The 20,441-nt window shown below is 46.2% G+C and overlaps 1 protein-coding gene across 6 annotated transcripts in view; it reads left to right on the forward strand.

Annotated features, from left to right (window-relative positions):
• Positions 1 to 20,441, forward strand: part of FGFR3 (fibroblast growth factor receptor 3) — a 55,651-nt gene that overhangs the window by 23,018 nt on the left and 12,192 nt on the right. For 3 of the 6 annotated variants that reach the window (XM_068679677.1, XM_068679678.1, XM_068679680.1), the window contains exons 4-8: positions 2,024 to 2,077; positions 7,842 to 8,011; positions 12,527 to 12,650; positions 13,162 to 13,352; positions 17,032 to 17,182. In XM_068679677.1, coding sequence (XP_068535778.1) covers positions 2,024 to 2,077; positions 7,842 to 8,011; positions 12,527 to 12,650; positions 13,162 to 13,352; positions 17,032 to 17,182 — 690 coding nt within the window. Of the gene's footprint in view, positions 1 to 2,023; positions 2,078 to 7,841; positions 8,012 to 12,526; positions 12,651 to 13,161; positions 13,353 to 17,031; positions 17,183 to 18,242; positions 18,388 to 20,441 lie in introns of all 6 variants that reach the window. The other 3 variants (XM_068679679.1, XM_068679681.1, XM_068679682.1) reach the window with 1 other exon arrangement.

Genomic DNA, 20,441 nt, shown 5'->3' on the forward strand with positions numbered 1-20,441 from the left:
TGCAGCCATTTCATGCACGCCCTCTGGATTTAGTGGCCGAGCAGCACCCCTGGGATGAGCAGCATGGGCTGCAGGCTGGTATCAGCGAAAAGAGCTTTCAAAGTACCCAAGACCAAGCTCCTCAAGCCGAGTGACTAAAATTATTAAGCCCTTCTTGCTCATAAAGAAAGCCCTTTCAGAGTAGCATCTAGCCGTTTTTGCTGATGTCAATAGGTGTTGTCTTGTGGAAAGGATTACAGGTTCAGTGAATGGTGAACAAATAGCTGACACATTTTGGTCATTTTTTGAAGGTGGTTTTTCAGTAACCTGAATAGGAGCGTAGCTTTGAGCATGGGATAGTTCGTCTTAACTCACGCTGAAGCTTCCCTGCAGAGCTCCCGTATGAAACATAAGCAAGGTCAAAAACTCTCCTCATTCTTATGCAAACATTTTGAATTGGTTTTAAAATTGATTCTGCTGCTCTGGTCACGATTGGTTCATTTGAAACCAGAAGTAAACTGCAATCACGTGTTAATATACGGGTAACTGAAGCTCAGAGTGCAGGGCTGAGAACGTACTCGTTCATCTGTCGATGCTGGTGGGTATTTGGCAAGGTTTCTGCCTTCACCAGGACTTGAGTAAACCTGCTGGTTCTGCTGAAACACCTAAAGAGGCACTTGACTTTCAGCAAGCCCCGTGGCATTTCCCTGGATCTGCTGCCAGCAGGACCCTAGCTGTGGATCTGCAGTGAGATATGTGCTTCACGTCTGCCCTGAGTCCGTGCCAAAGAGAGGTGCAAAGCACGATGCACGACTGCAAGCTGGTGCAGGGAGCTGGTTCCTGGGTTACTTGCTGCTGTGTGCAGCGAGTATCTTTGGAAGTTCCTTTCAAATTCTGCGGAGAAGTGACGTTTGTTATTACCTGTTCCATCCCTTTTGATTTTTACCTCCAAGCTTTTTGTCACTGGGCAGGTTAGAGAATGGCAGAAAACTCGAGTGCATCTTCCTAGGAAGGAGTCTTGGTCTGAATCGGTGTTTTGCTTTTCTGGCCACATGTCATACGCTCATAAAGTTTCCTGTTTTCTTGTGCTTACTGCCAAGTGCTTTTACCTCTGTCTCAGAATATAAAGGCTGCTGCATTGTTAGCATTTTGCCTTTATTTTAAAAAGAAATTCCTGGAGATTATATAAAGTCAGAGACACTAAATCTTCCAGACACTGAATTGTACTAAATTGCGTAAAACTAAATCAAACACTAAGCTGCTATTTTATCATGAGATTTACATTTACAGTAGTTGTTCAGGGGCAGGGAGGGGGATGGAGGCTTCATTGTGGACAGCTTGGAGAAGGTGAGGTGTTAGACCACATCAAGAGAATGGGTACAGAAAGCTTCAGAGAGATACTGATGGAAAATTCCCACCTGTTAACCTGTATTCAGTTACAGCCTTGAGGTGCCTCCGTAGAAGGAATATAACTGAAGGCAGCTGGGTCAAGGAGTAGCCAGGAAAATGTCTATCTGGAGAGAGGTTTGATTACAAGGGGAAGTTTTAAAAGCCTTGGTCTGAGTAGTTTAGCAAGGAGTTAACACAGGGAGATGTAGCAGGGATATGCTGAGCTAAAAGAGCAGTACAGAGAAAGTGAATTAGAAATGCTGACCTGTCGTTCTGAGACTTGGTGGGATAAAAAGTCTTCAGTGTGAATGCAGGGGAAAAAAAAAAAAAAAGCAGGGATAGCTTGTTCTGCAAAAATAAATCTCCCCTTTTGGAATTGCTTTTGTGTTTAGGGGGAGAGCACTTTGCACATGGAGCAATAGTTGGCACTGGAGCCCTGCTCTCCAGTGGCAGAGCACTGGCAAGTTCATGCCCCCCTCTCCTAGTTCAGAAAGCTCCTGGCTGGTCATCCTGGGCTGGTGGAGGTACAGGGGAGGGAGACACATCACTCAGATGTCCTCCCTCGCTGGAGGACTGACACCAGCCGGCTCATCCAACACAGCATCCCCATGTGCCATCTTCTTTCTGCTTCATTTCTTTCCCCTTCTCTTCCTAGATTCGCCTTCGTCGGGTGATGATGAAGATGACGACGATGAGTCAGAAGATACAGGTAATTTGTTTTTATGTGATACAGAGATCTTTCCTTTACAAGAGATGTGGCTGCCATGTGGAGTAGCTCACCTGGATATATGCTTAGACTGACGGCAGCTCTTCGTCACGTTGAAATTGGTGTCCTTAGGACAGGAGTGCAAACTCTTTGGACCTGGCAGCAGAAATTTAGAAATAGATGCCAGAGTGGTACAGCTGCTCCGTTATCTTACTGATATTTGATTTTTTCAGCTGCTTGATTCTGTGAGTTTGACTTGACGAACTCGAGTTATAAATTCTCCTTGCACTTAAAATCCAGCCAAAGCCTCTCTGCCATTGCTTTTTTCACTGTGCTGAAGTTACACCTTGCAGTTACACATCACAAACCTTAGCCTACTTTATTTTTAGCGGGTTTAATTCTGGTCCTTACAAGCATCTTGGCTGGAGGCAGAGGCAGCTCAGAGAATAAAATTCATGCTAGCCAAGCGCCAAATTTACTGCTGCCGTAAGCAGGAGCAACCCCTTTGGCTTTCCTGGCTTTTTCTTTGACTCGCATGGGGAAGGGAGCCCCAGAACAGAGCCTCAGTGCTTTTTACACTGAATCTCTTTCAATCCCAGTGCTTGTTTCTTTAAGTGCAATATCATTAATCAGGATCATTACATGCTTCATAGGCGTTAGTGTTGTGTTTTATTATGCTCTTTATATTTCTGCAAAGCGAGCTGCCTGTGCATATGTGTTTTTAATAAATAAATGTCTTGCATTTGAACTCCAAATCAGCTATGTACGTTGGCAGAAGTTCAACATGACTGGAAAATTTCTCCTGCCCATAGCGTTGGAGGACTCTTTAAAACAGGTCTCCCACTGTAATAAATTTGTGCCGCTGTGTCGTGCAGTATGTGGACAGTAATTGTGAGCTACGGTGCCAGGCAACCCATCGGCAGCAGTTAGTGGTTTTCTGATAGCTTCTAATTACGGGCTGGATCCCGCACGTTGAAGAGCACCTTTGCAGAGGTGCTCAGCGCTCCCGGTGCCTGTTGAAGCCTGCTGGAGACATGGGAAGGGTCAGTTTTGGTCAGGGTTTGCTCTTGCTACAGAGCAACTTCTGATGAGCACAATTAATCGCTCTGTGCTTTTTTAAATGTGGTTTGTAGTAAACTTCATCTCTTAGCAACAGGTATCACAAAACACGGGCTGTTTTATGGTACAGAAAGACACATTTTTCTTCATGGTGAGGGAAAACACACATTTTGCCACATGTATTTATAGCTTGTATTCTGGGTCTTCTTGACTTCAAGGCTGTCTCTTTTTTTAGACCCGAAGGTAACCACTGGCTTTGCTTAAAGGTCTTGCTATAAAAAGTTGGATTCTCTTTTGCTTTAAAAACAGTTGATTAGCTTCAAGTGCCAGAGTGATGAAGCCTTGTGGTGTGCGGTGACATGAATGTACTTTATGTTGCTTTGTTTAATGTCAGACCCCCCAAGTTAACATTGGCAGATCTTCTGTTGAGTGTGGGGAGCTGTGTGTTAACCCCAGCAGCACCGCCACTGGGACATCTCACTAGGGACAGGGGCAGCTCAACCATCCCGAGCGGGATGCGTGGGTATAGCAGCTGCCATGTCCTATGGACTGCGCAAATACCTGTGTCCTCCATCCCTTGTGGCAAAAAGTACCCTAATGAGGTGTGTGAGCTACTGCCTGGCCATCAGACATGACCACGGTCAGGAGTTAGAGCACTGAGGGCAAGCCTCTCACGCAAAAGCAAAATATAACCAAGAGTTGTTCTTATGCAGAAGGAGATAATGTGTCCAGGACTGTCTTACTGCGTGTTGCCACGTTTTGCACATCACTGAGTAATAATTTCTCCAGGCCCCTTCTGATGCTATGTGCATTTTCTGGCTTGCTTGTGTTGTTCAAGAGTTTTTAAGCCTCGTATTTACAGAGAGGGGCTTGGAGAGACGACAGTAGTAGTGGTATGAGTTCGAAGCCAATCTCATTAATTTTGGAGATTTCACCCAAGACTGTTGAAATCCAAGCTGGAAATACCAAAGCTGGGGGATGAGAAGTTTCACCTAGCGGAAATGAAGTATCTGGCCCAGAAACCCTTGGAGAGTGTGGAGACAGCATCACTTAGAGATGGGTGGCCAAAGAGAAGAAAGAGGAACCTCAGCAACTTCAAATCATCATCCCGTTTGTTGCAGCCTTGTCACGAACTGCGATCCGCCTTTGCAAAAAGAGGCTTTCCAGTACCTCTGTTCTCTACAGCTGTTTTTCCTGGCCCCGGAACAAAAACCAAACTCCCTTTTCACACAGTGCTCTTCTGCCCCAGTGCTCCCTACTCCTCTGTATCTGTTTGTTTGGAGCCCCTGCTGCGTAGCCCCAGCACCTTCAAAGAGCCCCTATAATCTCCAATTAAATCAGGCTGTGTACTCGGAGGTGTCAGCTGGGGAAATTACACAATTAGAGTTGATTCTGTCTGCCGCAGAATTTTGTGGCAGCTCCTAATTGCTAAATGAGCGCTTGGCTGTATTAATTATTCCAAGTACCGCTCTCAGTTTTTTAATTGGTCATTCCAAGCGGATGGGTGGCCAGTGTCTTTGACAAACAAAACGGATGGTCGGGCTTAGTGCTTGATGATGGGAAAGGGACGGCGACAGTGTTTGTGGATCCCTTTTTTCACACCTGCACATGCAGAATCATTGCTCGTAATTAATTTAGAGTGGCTCTGAATTATTATTTTTTTTTTGCTGTCTTTCATCCTTCCTCACTCCCCAAATTCTCCAGAGCTTTGAAAGCTTTGTGTGAACAGAAGAGTTGAGCAAAAAATTTCACCCCCTTTAAAAAGGAGTAATGAAAGGACTCAGAGGGCACAGTAAACCAAAAGCACTGATGTTTTTGTTCGCCACTCCTGAGCGTGAGAACAAAGGCACCAGTTCCAGTTCGCCATGCGTGATGCCCTGGTTGTTGGAAGCTTGGCATGTTACCCCAGGGTGCCAAGCCCCAAATCGCATGGGAGAGCACCCAAACGGAGGGAATGCCCTCAGGGAAGAAGCCCCGTCTAACAGCAGGAGGGAGGAGCGCATCCTGCCTTTGCTCCATGTGGAGAATATCCCTGGATACTCAGAAGAACAACAAGCAGCAGGTTATAGAGCTGCCCTTCTCCGCAGCAGCACGTGGGGACTTTGCTGGCAGTGCCTGGCCTCTCCCTGAGCCCTCCCTGCAGCACCAAGAAAAGTGCATGAAAACCTTGGGAAGTCCGGGTGTGAGCCATGCAGTTCTTTGCTGTTTTTCTAAGATATTGGAAAGTGAATGGCTGCTCCCATCTAGCCCATGTTATCATGCAGCATTTGAGGCTCCCCCAGATGTGCTGTTTGTTCACAGCGAGTTTTGCTGCACAGGTATGCACACCACGGGTGAACACCACATTCCTCTGATTAAAATAGCTGACTGACAGGAGTCGAGGCGTGTTGTGCAAGGCAGTCTGAGGGCAGATGCAAGTCCTTAATACTGAATCTTGCCCCCTGGAAAGGCTGTGACACTACTGAGGCACCTGTGTCCAGCCATCCAGCTGCAGAGGTGTGAAAGCATGAGATGCAGGTGCTAAAATGGTGCCTGCCTTAGCTGAGCCCTGTGAGCCTGCAGAGTCTCTGGAGCTCAAATGCGATGAATTCAAGAGCCCTTGATCCCTTTGAGCTGTGGAGGTGGGTTGCACGGCAGTGAGCTTTACCACCAAACACCTATGAGATTTATCCCAGCAGAAGCAGCCCCCTCTGTGACCCCTCCCCAAGGACTGTCAAAAAAAACTCCCCTCTTTGTGCGGGTGGAGCCAAGGCAATATTTTTCTCTGTGTTTTTCTGTAATTGTCCTTGTAATACTTGCAGGGCAGGGGGGAATCTGCTGGAAGGGCCGGGTGTTGGTGCTTGCCAGCATCCTCTCAGCTCTTCTCTAAACCCATGCTTATGAGAAATGAGGGAAATCCTGGTTCTGCAGAAGCAAACAGGCAAACGCCCCCTTGGCTCCCTCCTGCCCGGGATGTGTCCAGTGAGGCTGACGTTAAAATTGAGTATTGAATTTCCAACTGGGAAGAGAGGAGGCCGCTCCAAATTAGAGGCAGACGATGTAAAACTCTTGTCAGGCCTACTTAGTTGTGCTAGGCCTGCTAGGTTGTGCTTATTGCATGCCTTCAAAACCCATAATCGTCGCGCACCCCTGGGAATGCAGAGTGCTGTGACGTGTTTCTGTCTGAGCAATGTTTGTGTTGCACTTTCGTGTCTGGTCTGTGGATTTTAAAGCAAGGTGGGGTCACCACTGCCCTACCTGGAGTAGGATGGGGCTCAGGGAATCTGACATGTCAGGGCTGACGGGAGCGCTGGGGAGCGCTGGAGAGAGGGAACAGCTTGGGTGCAGCTCAGAGAGGCTTGAAAGGAGAGGGAAAACCTTGTACACCCTTGTAATGAAGAGGAAGGGGCTACAGAGGCTTCACTGAGGTGGAGCTATGATCCTGGGTGGTGTCTGTGAGTGTATCATCCCTGGCAGTGCTCAAGGCCAGGCTGGATGGAGCTTTGGGCAACCTGGGCTGGTGAGAGGTGTCTGTGCCCGTGGAAAAGGGTTGGAACTGGATGTGCTTTAGGGTCGCTTCCAACCCAAACCATTCTGTGATTCTGTGATCTTCACCACTGCAGGAGAGGCTGGCAGTGATGCTCTCCCAGCAGCTTTGGTGGCCACCCTGTTTTCCAAGACAGGTCTTGCAGGACCAGCACCTTCGGTTTGTCTTGGCCAGAAGCACACAGGGCTCTGCAGCCAGTGGGTTTGGGTACTGTGTGCTGGTGGGTGCTTCCTTCCCATGCACTGGTTACACTCCTTGGCCTCCTCTTTGCTATTTTGGTAGGCACACAGAGTGTGCCCCCATTTGTCTCCCTTCAGCCTCAGAGCAGGGCATGGAGCTGGCAGGGCGAGCACCCCGAGTGCAGCTCTGCAGTGTTTCCTTAAGCAGAAACGAAAGCTTGGGAGGCTTGTTTTTAGAACTTTCTCTTTCTTTCTTTCCAGAATAATAAGTTTGCTGCCGCTGCTGCCTTAATTTGGAGTTAATATGTAATGTTTGTAACGATGCCAAGAAACATTGCTGTACTTAAGGCAGATTATAAAAAGTATCTCATGCTAACACTGGTATTTTAAAACTTATCCCTGTTCAAAGGTAACATGAATCTTTAAAACTAAAATCACTTGAACTTTAAGAACATAAACATGATAAACCAGTTTGGCACTGTCTTTTTTTCCTTTCCTTCCCTTAAGGAGGCTGCACTATGTTTGTGCTCACAGAGGAGCAAAATTTTCCAAAGCATTCAGCTAATACTTTTTCTCTGCTCCCTTGCTGGCCCATCAGCATTTTTTTACAGTTCCAACATCGTTCTGCTCTTCATGCTTCTTGACTACTATTGTCCCGAAGGTACATCTGTATCTTTTTACACACTGAGGCCAAACCCTCACCCTGATCTGGGATAGCTCTCCCTGTTGATTTAAAAGCAGCTACTCTAGACTTACACCGGCATTACCAAGACAAGAACCTGGTCATGAACTTTTCATCACAAACCTAAAATGCAAACACCCTGTCTACGTCTATAAGAGTCATTTAGCTGGAAAGCATTTCTGTGTCATTTATCTTAACTGCAGCAGGTAGCAATTTAACTGTCACTCCGCACATGCCAAAGCCTCCTCAAATGCATCTGCTCACCAGCTGATATCCTCTGCAGCAGAAACGGGCCTGTTCAGCTTGTCTTCTTTTTCTCAGGTGTCCCCTTCTGGACCCGGCCAGATAAGATGGAGAAGAAGCTGCTGGCAGTTCCCGCCGCCAACACCGTTCGCTTCCGATGTCCGGCGGGTGGCAACCCAACTCCCTCCATCTACTGGCTGAAGAACGGCAAAGAGTTCAAGGGAGAGCATAGGATTGGGGGCATCAAGGTAAGGCCTCGGTTTGGATCTCTGGTTTTGTCAAAATTTTTCTACTGACTGTAGGAAATTGTATTTCACTGTAATTAAGGTCGGTACATGTAAGAGCATGGTCCCAACTGCACAGGAATGGGGATGTTTCTGGCAGTCCTAGCAATTGTTTGACACCAAAGTGTTAGATAGGGCTGCTGTCCATCAGGATTCAAGGCTTAATCCCCTCTGAGTTTGTCTATACTGGCCATTCAGGGTTTAGATAGAAATGAGGCTGAGTTTATGGGTGTGTTGTAGACAGCAACAAGAAGGTAATAATACTCTTAATTTCTGGAGATCAGCCCAGTGCATTCAGATGTGCATGACCAAGCCATAGCTACTCATAGCTTTCAAGGAAAAATGACTCTGTGTTGTTTGAAGGTGTGGGAAGGTCCTCACCAAAGAGCTGGACTGCTGTGTTGGTGGTCATTAACATTCTTGTGGTATAAATCATTGACCCTTGGTCAAGTGTTGGATTACCCTATTTCAGAGTAATAGCATCTGCTCCTTGGCTTCTTCCTTCTCCCTCTTCCCTTTCTACCATAAGGTGTTCTGGAAAATGTTCTCGCTCAAGTGGACACCAAAAGTGCACTCAAATGACCAAATTATCTAGAAGTTTCTGTGCTACTGTACATAACAAATGAGAGGACTTTAACTAAAGAAAATCTGCTGCTCTGATTTTGTTGTTGTTGTTCCTTTGTCCCCTTGAGGTCACGATCAAACATATCTGGGGAGCATAAAGCTGGCAGTAGCTGGTTAGGACAATACCAGAGCAGAAGGAAGGACTCCTGAGCAATCATTTTCAGCCTGTACCCTGCCAGGCCTGGCGTCTCCCTGGGCTGCTGGTGAGGAAGGAAGGTGGTTTTTCAAAAGGCACCTTCATCAGTACCTTAAATAGCTCTGTGCTGATGCCTACCACATCTGTAACGCCGTGAAAGGGGGCTAGGCATGCGGAGTGTGCAGGGCTCCAGAAACCAGAAAAGGATTCGAAAAAGTCTTCCCTTCCCACTGCTTTTGGGCTGTTGCTTTCCTGTTAGCTCAGGCCCGTTCCTGAAAGAGCCTATTGTGGTTGTTCAGAGAAGCCTTTGAAGGTCCCTCCTCAGCCCTGTCCCCGTTCCAGCCTGGATGAGGCTGAGGACACGCTTGCTTTTAGATCTGAAAATTTAAGGAGAGAAAAGACTCCTGTCTGTAAACAGTCTTACAGCAGATAGCAGTTACAAAGCACAAGCATCTTTTACTAATTGCACGCTGTAAGGATCATCATGAAATGTTTTCAGGCTTGCGTGCGCTGTTTGAACTGCTTTTTACAAGACTATGTGACATCAGCTGCACTAAATTATGCTTGCAGAATAAAATCTAAAGCTGAAAGCAATTCCCCTACCCACTTCCCGGTGGTTTTAATCTATCCTTAAGTTTAAATTGACACATTTCATCCTCTGCAACACAGTAGTGAGTCTTTGGCATCGCTGTGCTTTGTTTCTCTAGGGGCACCTTCCAGCAACAAGCCAATGCTTAAAGTGCTGTTGAAGGCAACGTCAGGCCAATTACAGCAAGATTGGTTTAAACTCTCTATCTGTCTAGGTATAGCTCTTTGTCCCTTTCCTGATATAAAGACATCTTTCTCGCTCTGTAATTTTCCTTCTCTTATTTGCTTGCTTTTGCTCTTGAGCCACGGTTAGATATAAGTAGTCTAATGTAAATCTCATCCAATATAAATAATACTGATAGACATCAACCAAGATTTGAACCAGAAAAAGAAAGTGAAAACCTCTTCAGTATTTCATGTATTTAAGATTTAAATTCCCAGTTACAACTTAGCTTCATAACAGGATTAGGCAGCTTGAAAAGAATGGGCAAGATCCAGATCTGGCAGAGTTTGGCTGGCTTGCTTCATCTCAAGATATGGTCTTAACCCAGAAATCTTTGAGCTGGGAATTTTCTCATTTGTTCTCAGTGTACGGAAGAGTTTAAACATTGATTGTGAAAGGAGTGTGGTCAGCAGATGAAAGCTGACCACTGTTCCACTTCTGCCTCTCGCAAATGGCATTTAGATCCTGTGTGATTGTCAGAGCCCTTTGTAAAGTCTGCAAGAGAGAAGGGGAGGCTAAAGAGAAGGCCCGGGCTAAACTGATCTTCTTACAGTTCATCCTTAACTGGTAGAGAGAAGAAATTCATATGACTTATCATATGAAATTTCCCAAAGAGCATTAATGGTTAAATCCGTGTTGGAATCCCTAATATTGTAAGCCTGTGTGTGTTAAATGACCCTAGAAGGGAAGATCGAGGGGGAGGGGAGATAGGGGATTATCCCTTCCCCAGACCATTGCACATACCAGTCTGGCAAACACCGACTGAGTTTCCAAGTGTGTCTGCAAATGTTTGTTTCACAAGAAGCCAAGAATGACAACACCAAATAAACCAGAGGGACTTCCAGTATCTCACCGACTTGATTAATGTCTGCACTAAGCCACTTCTTGTTTCTAGTGTTTTATCAAGTACAGCAATTATCCTAACTTGGGAACATCCCTTTTTATTATCCTTTAAGTCTAGACCCAGTGTCAACCTAAAAAAAGAGCCCTGTTCCTTCTAGAAAAGTTCCCAAACAAGTTTTCCCCAAGTTTATGCCCGCGGTTCCACAGTATCATGTCTTTGTTCAGGGTCCAAAGTCCCTGCCACAAGCCCAATGATGAGACATTCCTTGAAAGTAAATACAGGACATGATAAGTAAAATACCTAATTTGGAGCTGATTTTATAATACAGTTCAGACTAGGGAGTTGATCGGGTGTCTGGAGTCCCATTTCCTTGGAGTAGCTCCTTGGGGTTCTACAGGAAAATGCTTTGCAATGCTGAAGAGTGGATTAAAAGAAGCCTTTAAACAAAACTATGAGACAAGCCAGTATGGAAATGAGCCACTGAGCAGCCACAAATTTGCATTCAAACTTCCTTGACAGTCTGGTATGTTCAGATGTGAACCCAGGGGTTCAGGCCCTCAGCTCTCACCGTTCCTGTTACCCTGTAATTGCAGCGCTGTTGAAGAGCTGCACCAAGTGGGATGTTGCGTTACAAAAGGTGAAATGTTGGCTCTGCACTGAGCTCCATCTGTGCCCTGGGTGGGCAATGAGCACAGTCAGACCCGACCAGACACCTGAAGCAACCGGGACTGCTTTGCAGGCTGTTTAAAACAGCCACGGCCTCCTGAAATGAAAGGAAAAGTGGGGTACTCAGCACTGCTATCCCAGGGATGTACAAAGCAGGGGGCTTTGTCCGATGGCTTTTGCTTGCTTGGGTTGAAACTAAGCAAGTTGTTTAAGCTGTCTGGTCCTATGACTTCAAACCTTCTCTTTCCAAAATTCTGGCTTTAATTGCAACTTGGCCCTTTAAAGGGAACCATGTGGATGCAATTTATGTGTAGCAAAAGAGGTTAAATGACTTCATATTGGAGTTCACCTGCTGCAGCAAGAAACCTCCAGGAGCAATTACACCCTTGTTTTTTTCCATCAGCCCTTGACATTCCATAGCACAGCATTATTGTAATCTCCTGCTTCTGTGTCCTTGGAGTCACCTTCACCATGTTTAATAAAGTTAAATGTGCTGCTCTGGGCAGCAGAAGGCATCAAACAAATATCCAGAGATCTGCAGAGCTTTTGTACACTATGCATCCTGAAGTCATCTTTGTTTGGGTTGGTTGCTTTCTGTATTAATTCAAGATTTACTTCCCATATCCGTTATTTCCTCTGCACTCATTAGAAGTAAACGTTCCAGCAGGGAGCGCAGGGCAGTGGGTCAGGCTGGATGCCTCTAGATATAAGCCCTATCCAGAAAAGTAAGTAGCATGAGGCTTAGTGCAGAACAAGAAAGGCTGACCAAGCATCCTAGGGACCGGACTTGAGGCTGGGCATGTTTTCTCATCTGTTCTTGACAGACAATTTAGGGGGTTCACTCAGTTGTAGATAACCATTTCTGTTCAGACAGATGCCATGCCATGTTGTCCCCATAGCACAGTTGTTTATAGATAGGGTAAGAAGTATAATCTTTATTGTTTCTAGTAATCTTTACGTGTTATATGTAGCAGTTGGTAAAGATCTGCAGACAAGAGTCCAATATTTTGGTCTGACAGTCTGTGGACCAGAGTGGTCTCACAAAGAGGACAAGTGGATTGGGGCTACCTTAGCTGATGTCTTCTAAACTCATTATTCTAATGAGAGGTGCCGTAATCAGTGCAACTGTCAGCTGATTTTATTCGTGTTATTATTGTGGAAGCATCTACAGGTCCCCGTTACAATCTCAGCGTGGCACTGTTTATGCACTGGTCTTAATTTCACTTCAAATTAAGCCTTTAATGACCCTTGAAATGGGTGCTTGTGATGTTCAGGCTAGCTCTGGGGTCCGTTCCTGCTGTCTGTGCATGTAGAAGGTCCCTGACTGTTCACTGATTTGAAGGCTCTGGTGATGACCGTGCTCGACCATGGGCCTGATGGTTTGATTTCTTCTTCTAGTTGCGACACCAGCAGTGGAGCTTGGTGATGGAGAGTGTTGTGCCGTCAGATCGAGGAAACTACACTTGCGTTGTGGAGAACAAATACGGCAATATTAGGCACACGTACCAGCTTGATGTATTAGGTGAGATTTCCCTGTTTTCCCTCAACAACTGATCCGTGGTGATGTTGAACAGGCGCATGACGGGATAAAGGAAGCAGGAACTTGGTTTCTTTCCCAAATGGCTGAATCATGCATCTTCTGAAGCCAACAGGAAGCCTCCTTTTGACCAGCACTTCAGCCTCGAATCTGCAATCAATAAATTACCTAGCTGGTCTAGAGAGGAGCCAGAGAAGGAATGGCACGAGTGGGGCTGAGATCCTCTGCTCTCGGGTGGTTCTCCCTCTTTAGGCTTGAGAAGCGTTGGCTGGCAAGGTGGCTGGGACACCTGGAAGGGATGACAATCCCAGTTTGCACCCTTTTTGCTGAAAAGCAAGGAGATTCCCCATCTGAAACAGCTCCTGCCAGGTCGCTGTGAGCTGACACCACTGAGCAGTGTTGTCCCTTCCCATCGAGAGCACTGAAGGGTGCAGAGGGGAGACCTTGCTGGAAGAAGGACGGGTAAATTAAGATTTCCTTCTCCTCTGTGTTTCAGAACGGTCACCCCACCGACCGATCCTGCAAGCAGGGCTCCCTGCCAACCAGACTGTGGTGGTTGGGAGCAATGTGGAGTTTCACTGCAAGGTCTACAGCGATGCCCAGCCTCACATTCAGTGGCTGAAACACGTGGAAGTCAACGGCAGCAAATACGGGCCCGATGGGACACCCTATGTCACGGTGCTGAAGGTTGGTACTCGCTCCTTCTTTTCACCCTCCGGGCAGTCTTTCCTCTGCCTTGGTCTCAGTGTTACAGAGACAGCAGCTACATTGTGGGGATGCTTCTCAAAGAAACCCACTGTCTTGTGGCAAAAGAGATCAGCACTGAATAGAGGTGCTCGCCGTCAATGGAAGCCATAAACTTTTATTTTGATGTTCGTTAACGAGCCCTAGACTAGCCCTGCCATGCAAACCAGAAACTCCCATCAAAATATGCTAAATGCCCTGGAAGGGTGCTTCCAGCTCTTGGAAGGGTGATTATTATTTAAATCAGATTTTTGGGGAGCTCCAGGTTTCATTTTATGTAATTGTTTCACATCTATAAGAAAAAAACAGTGAGAGTAAGCCCCTGTTGGGATTGTTCTTTCCTTTAAAGCCTGCACAGTAGAATATTCTACTTTTGGAGGGGGTACAGCAAAAATGTCCTGAAGTTGATGTTCCAGACTCTTCTGCTTGCCAGAGATAACACAACTACTGTAGTGGCACAGATAAGCAAAGTAGTTGTAAGGGCTGAGGCAACTGTGAGAAAAGCAGCATAATAAAAGAGAAGCTGTCAGATTGAATTTGACCTAAAATTGTAAAAATAACTCTCTTTTACAGCTTCAAAAGAGGTATTTTCAAGGCTTACTAAAATAAAAGGCTCCCAACTAAAACACATTCTTTCCCTTTCCAAGTAAACATACTGCAGCGCACATGTGCTAAATAATGCTCAACGACCAGCACCTGAGAGCCAAGACAGTCTTGTTGTTCCAGCCACTAACATTTGTGAGCATTGCTATTATCCATGCTCAGGAAAGCTTATTTTTTATTGAGCAAAAGCTCACTTAGTAAAACTCCACTTGGTTAAAATGCTTTCTAGAAAGGGATCTTCCAGCTTGCAGACAGAGCAGAGCCAGCAGGTCTGGTTTCTCCTGAACCAGTGCAGATAATAAAAGTTAGGAACAGAGAATGAAAAACAAATTGAACTTTCAAGCCCCCCCTCCCCCCCCTTTTTAAATAATTAAAGGCATCCTGTGTTTGTATTGTATTCATTAAAATATGTAGTGCCAAATCCAGTTTTTCTGTCTCTGAAACCAGATTTTGTCCCTGCAGTTTTGAGCAGAGGTTGTCCTCTGCATGGGCATTCGCTGTGCACATCCTGCTGCACACACCCTTTTATCTCTTTGTATGAAATTTAAAAAAACACCAAACTTATCAGACAGCATCTACAAAACTGTAACTCAGCCAGATACATGATAATAAAAGCCAGAGACCCTGGAAATAATTACATAGATTGAAATAACAGATCAGTTGGAAGAAATGGCTGGAGACAGTTCTCCAGGATTGGCAGCAGGCGCTCCTCGCGAGTTGATAAAACTTTTATTTTCTGTCTGTGTCTCCGAATATGTTTGAATTATGCATATTTGAATTTCCCCCTGGTTTCACAGCCCAGTACCACGCTCTGAATAGCTGGCTGTGTCACATGCCATCTCGCATAGTCTCCGAGCTCCGTGTGTGGTCCCCATGGGATAAAGTGCTACCTTTGGGAAGTTTGCAGAGCCGCTGCGAACAGTGGCTTGTGTCACAAGCACAAGCTCCCATTTTGCTGTGGCAAAGAACATATAAATAGTCCGTATAAATAGTGTTTTAAAATTACGTTTGAGCGGCACCGGGGTGGCTAGGTAATTAGAATTGCCAAATACCTTCTCTTCTGTGGACGGCAAAGGCTCCGCATTCCTCGAAGGGGAGCACAGGCAGGCATTTGAAAGCAGAAGTTTTGTTTGGTTTTATTTTTGCTGAATAGGACCAGCACACGTCTATTTACTACTTCTGGTTAATCAGGAATGCTTTGAATTGTATTAATGCCGGCATCAGCACTGGGGCACGGAGCATTTCCATTTTGGGATGCATCTTTTGTGCACCAGTACTGGGCCTCCGCAGAGCTGTATCAGGCCCAGCTTTGCAGGGATTTTTTTTCTTTTTTTTTTTTTTCCTTTTTTTTTGGTGTACGTGCTTGTTTGCTTTTTCAAAAATAAAGATGATCTCGCTGTCATCTCGGGGCCAGTCCTTTGGCTGTATGGACTCGTTGCCCTCCTGGCCATGCTGCCAGAGCAGGGTCCTGCTAGCAGCCCTTTTGACCTCTGCTGCTTTAGAAGGGGCTCCCTACTGCCTGGTAGTTTGGTGTCTGCAGGGAGATAAGGCTTTTTTATCAGCCTGTCCTTCCCTCCTGCCTTCAGGAGATTTTGTGGAGCCAAGGACCTGCTGCAGGGCAGTTTGTATATGGGGAGCAGACCAGTCTCCATCAGAGCAAGGGGGAAGGAGAGGTGCCCAGCATGTGAAATTCCCCCTCACATCTAAATCACGGGGACAAAACCCACCCCAGGCCAGATGGATAAACTGAATGCTGTACTTTCAACCTATTTTTTAAGCAGCCTGACAAAACCAAGCCATCACCTGCGTCAGCTCCTGAAAGCCGGGCTCATTTGTGATCAAAGGAAAGCCCTTGTTCTTTGCAGAGGAGCACTAAATGCATTCCAGTTTTGGAGGGGGGCTGGCAGCACGGTGCCCGAGCTTTGTCAAAGGCTAAATTGTACGTTCGGCATTGAAACATGCCCGCTTTAATTATAAACAAGGCGGCAGCAGCAGGCAGGCACATTTCCCCCCCGGTCAGGACAGACAGACCTTGCAGCGTGTGAGCCTCAGAGACGAGATCAGGTCAAAGCCAGCAGGGTTTGCCATCAGATGTGGACACCAGGGCTCCTTGCTGATGCCACCTCTGGGTTTGGCTTCCAATAACCTATGAGATCTGGCAGCCCTGCTGATTTTCATGGGCTGAGAGTCACATTGGCAGGCTCAGGCCCTGAAATCAAAAGCATTGAGATGGAGCTGGAGGACATAAGAACAAAACTGAGAAATGCGATCATTTTATTTTCATTTCCAGGACTGAAGCTGATATTTTTATGGACCTTCCCTAGGCTACTTCTGAGGCCACCCAAAACAGTTGTGATTTTTTTTTGTGTGTGTGCATTTTCAACCAAAATAAAAACAACTGTTTAGGAACAAACTGATACGCAGTTGTGGCAGCTTGGAAGAAGAGAAATAAACCCCTGCTTAACAGCCTCAAGTTTGTTTGATTTATATATGCCACTTTATTTAGTAAAGAAGAGGCTCCTATAAGCAGTGGAAAAAATTACAGCTAATTTCTGAAAGGCAAAGTCAGCAGCAAGTTTCAGACCGCCGCTGCTTATATTTTGTTTCCAAATTCTATTTTGGAATCTGATAATTGAAACAGTATTTGCCGAGCCGGGTTGCAAACACAAATCTCTGCCGAAGCCCTTTCTCTGGTGCTCCTGTCTGCAGAGTTATTAGGGAACTGTAGGGCCATTGACTGCTGTCAGATGGAAAAGTGGGAAATTGTTCTAAGAAAGAAATGGCACGCGTGCCTCCAGCAGCAGGAACACCAGCGAAGGGGTGGGAGGTCACCTACGTGTGGTTTGGGGACTTCTCTTCTTCGCCCAGGTCCTGGGTAGGTCTCTCACCACAGGGCGAGCTGGGGATGGTGCTACAGCCAGAAAGAAAATAGGCAATAAACAGTCAATCCTAGCTGATATAGGTTCGATGGAGGTATTGTTTGGTTTACTGAAGTTCAGGTTTCTGTCTATTCCTGCAGTCTTGGATCAGTAAAAACGCTGAAGCCGATGCTAACCTAAATCTGTTCAATGTGACAGAACAAGATGAAGGAGAATATCTGTGTAGAGCCAACAATTTCGTAGGCATAGCCGAAAAACCATTTTGGCTCCACATTCGCAAACCAAAACCAGGTAAACCACAGACTCTGTCCCAAGGCCCTGGCAACTGCAAGAATGAGCTATAACATTTTAAGAAGCTAGTGATTAAAATTACTATTCATTTTGTATTACACCCTGTCAACTGATGCTGAATGGCTTTATCTTATTTTCTTGCTAATTTTTTTTTACAAGAATGTAACGCCTATACAGCAATTGCCATGGAAAAATTCCCACAATAAAATGACTGTCAAATTTTGCTATCAACTCTTCACGCTTTTATTCCTTTCCCTTCCTTACAATTGAGTGCTGATAACAGAATTGCATGCTAATGACCTGTGACGTTCGGTGCTATGGAAAACCAAGATTTTTGCCCCTAAAACTGATACAGTCGTTACGGACTGACTTCTGTCCGTTTGAGGCATAATTGGGAAATAAATATCAACGTTGACTTGTATGAGCAAGCACGTTAAGCAGAGAGCAGTGCAGAGTTGTGAGCTCTCTGGTGTGACTCCAGCTGTTTGACCCCTGGAGGGTTCAGCACCTTCTTGGGATCAGCCAGAGTCACGCTGCAGTATCAAGGGCTGTATGATAAATATTTGGCTTAGAAATGGCCATTCTGCAAATAAGTCTAAAAAAATTTGACAATTCTGAATATTCTTCAATGAACTCAATTTGTATGTTCATCTGATCAGCACTTGAGTCTTTCCCCACTACCTCTCACCTCCTTTCTCGTTTCTTTCCTTCTTTCCTCTTTCCTTTCACTTTCTCTCTCTCTCCCCCCTGTACTCACCCTACTAACTGAAGGTCAGTCATATTGTGGGGGCAATTTTTCGTTTGGATGCTTTTGCTTGCATGCTTCTTTAGTGGGACAGAGTAAGAACCTGGTGAAGGGAACTTTTTTGCTTTTGACTACAGGTTGCAGAGGGGAATGAATGAATAAATGTGGAAGATGGGCCGTTGGAAAAAAAAAAAAAAAAAAGAAAAACTTTAATCTGCTTTTGAAATTTGCCTGTGGTGTCCTCACACTTGCTGGGAATGTGGCTTATTCTCTGTTTTCCCTCTTTCTATATGTGTGTGTTTTTTTTCCCCGTAGACGGCAGGTGTTAACACAACGGATAAGGAGCTAGAGATTCTGTACTTGCGAAATGTTACTTTTGAGGATGCTGGGGAATATACTTGTCTCGCAGGGAATTCTATTGGTTTCTCACATCACTCTGCTTGGCTGACGGTGCTACCAGGTATTTCCTTCTGTGCTGGCCTCTCCTTTCTTCTCCAGGGTGCTTTGATGTTTGCTGTAGAAATGCCAGGTTCCTGCTGACACATTCCCCAGGGAGGTTTCCCCTCTGGGATTTGCCATGCTGGTGACAAACCGGTGCAGCAGAAGACCCCTGTTGCATACTCACAGCTGGCAGATTTTGCATTTTGTCTCGGGATTTAAATTACTATTGCAGCAGTGATACAAATTGCCCAGGATCCTTTTAAACGTGGATAACTCAGAGGTGCTCACAGCCTCTGCATTAGGAGACTGTCTCTAGGTGCCAAAATTTGTCACTTTGTCTCCTTATGCTGCAAGCATACCCAGTGGGAGAAAGAAACTCCCCATCAGATGATCCAGGACACCTACACTGGTCGTGTACAGTGGATCATCAAGGAGAAACCTTTCTGTCCAACCTCATCTCTCAACCAAAAATGAGATGCACAAGTAGTCGGTGTGAGTACCCCCGTCCCTGCCTGTAGCATTATTTCCACTTCACGGATGAACAGGCAGAGAGAGCGATCTCGGACGGGAGGTCGACTGGAGTCATCTGTGGACAGAGCCCAGGAGTGCTGGCTCCCAGGGGCACTCAATGCTGCTTTGCTCCAGCTGAAACCGATGAAAGCTGCCACGGGTTTCAAACCCAAGGCCAGAGTGACCTCAATTTTGTGGTCCTTTCATGTGCAAAGCTCTTGCTGACAATGAAGCCAGCACAGAATATGCAACAGGAGGGGTCTGCCCTCCAAAAGAACGGGCTGAGGCTGTGCTGTGCCTTCACCTGCAAAATCTGCCTCCAGCTATGGAGACAGCATGAGCACAGCCCAGAAAAGCACCAGCAATGTTTTACATGAAATCTAAATGGGTGTTGTGCCTTGTAGAGGGTGTAGGAACAGACCTGGAGTGTGTTCAGTAGGCCCTTGTAAGCATCCCATACCCACAGCTCTGGCTCACCGAGTCATAGACCACATTTGTTTCTATCCCACAAATGTCTTGGGATATGTTTAGGAACCAGGAACTTTGGCATTTCTAAGCTTGACTTTATCTGTGTGGGTGATTTGGTCGTAAACACTTCTCCTGGGGCTCAAGAGGGTTTCCTCCACGCCTGACCCTGCTGCCGGTGGGATCTGCTGGTCTTTTCTCTGTTTATTTGCCAGCTCTAAAATAGCTGATCCTATCCTGTTTCTGCTTCTGCCATCCACTGGATGACAAATCACTTCCTTTGGTTAGAGCACTAATATCCCTGTTATTTAAGAAGCTCCTGATCCTGTCTCATTCAACCGTTACACTGTTTTCATAACGTATGAACTCACACCTCCAATTTAAGCAAAGAACAAATGAGAAAAAAGAAAACCACCTGAACTGGAACTTTATATTGAAGTCAGACGCAGCAGAGGACAGCTGGCAGTGCAGCAGCAGGCTCCAAAGCGCTGCCCAAAGGGAGGGAGGTGCGGGATCCAACCCTGCTGGGGAACCCCACTTTGTGAACCTGTCCTTGTGGAGCAGAGAACGACATGCTGTGAGCTTTGGCACCGACCTAGCGCCTGATCCCAAAAGATCTGGTAACCTTTCCCTGCAGGAAAAGATCACCCCCTGGCAGGATCAGGCCCTGCACAGCTGGTACATAGGCCCACATGCTCTGGATCAGCCCCCATAGTCACCCATGACCATTTCTCCATGTGCATCCTGGAAACAGCCACCGAAGACCTGTTTTGGAGCCTGCTGCTGCCAGCAGAAAGGCTCCTGCTGCCTGCCAAAGCCGCTGATGGACATGGGATGTTAGCAAGCTGCCCACGCTGGCATGACTTCACTGTAAAGTTTCCTGCTGCTGACTGTTCCTCTGATGCAGAAAACCAGTACCACCATGGCTCCTTCCTCTGGTCCAAGTGCCTGTCGTGAAGGGAACAAGGGGAGAATTGCAACCGAGCCTTCTTGGCCCCAAAAACACCTTGCTCTCAGGTGGCCACTGCTGCTGGGCTCATGCTGTTGCCTTCCTGGCTCAGCCACCTCTCCAGGCCAGTCCTTCCGGCCTCCTCCCAA

The sequence above is a fragment of the Anas acuta genome, chromosome 4 (assembly GCF_963932015.1).
Source record: "Anas acuta chromosome 4, bAnaAcu1.1, whole genome shotgun sequence".
In the NCBI taxonomy this organism is placed as follows: Eukaryota; Metazoa; Chordata; class Aves; order Anseriformes; family Anatidae; genus Anas; species Anas acuta.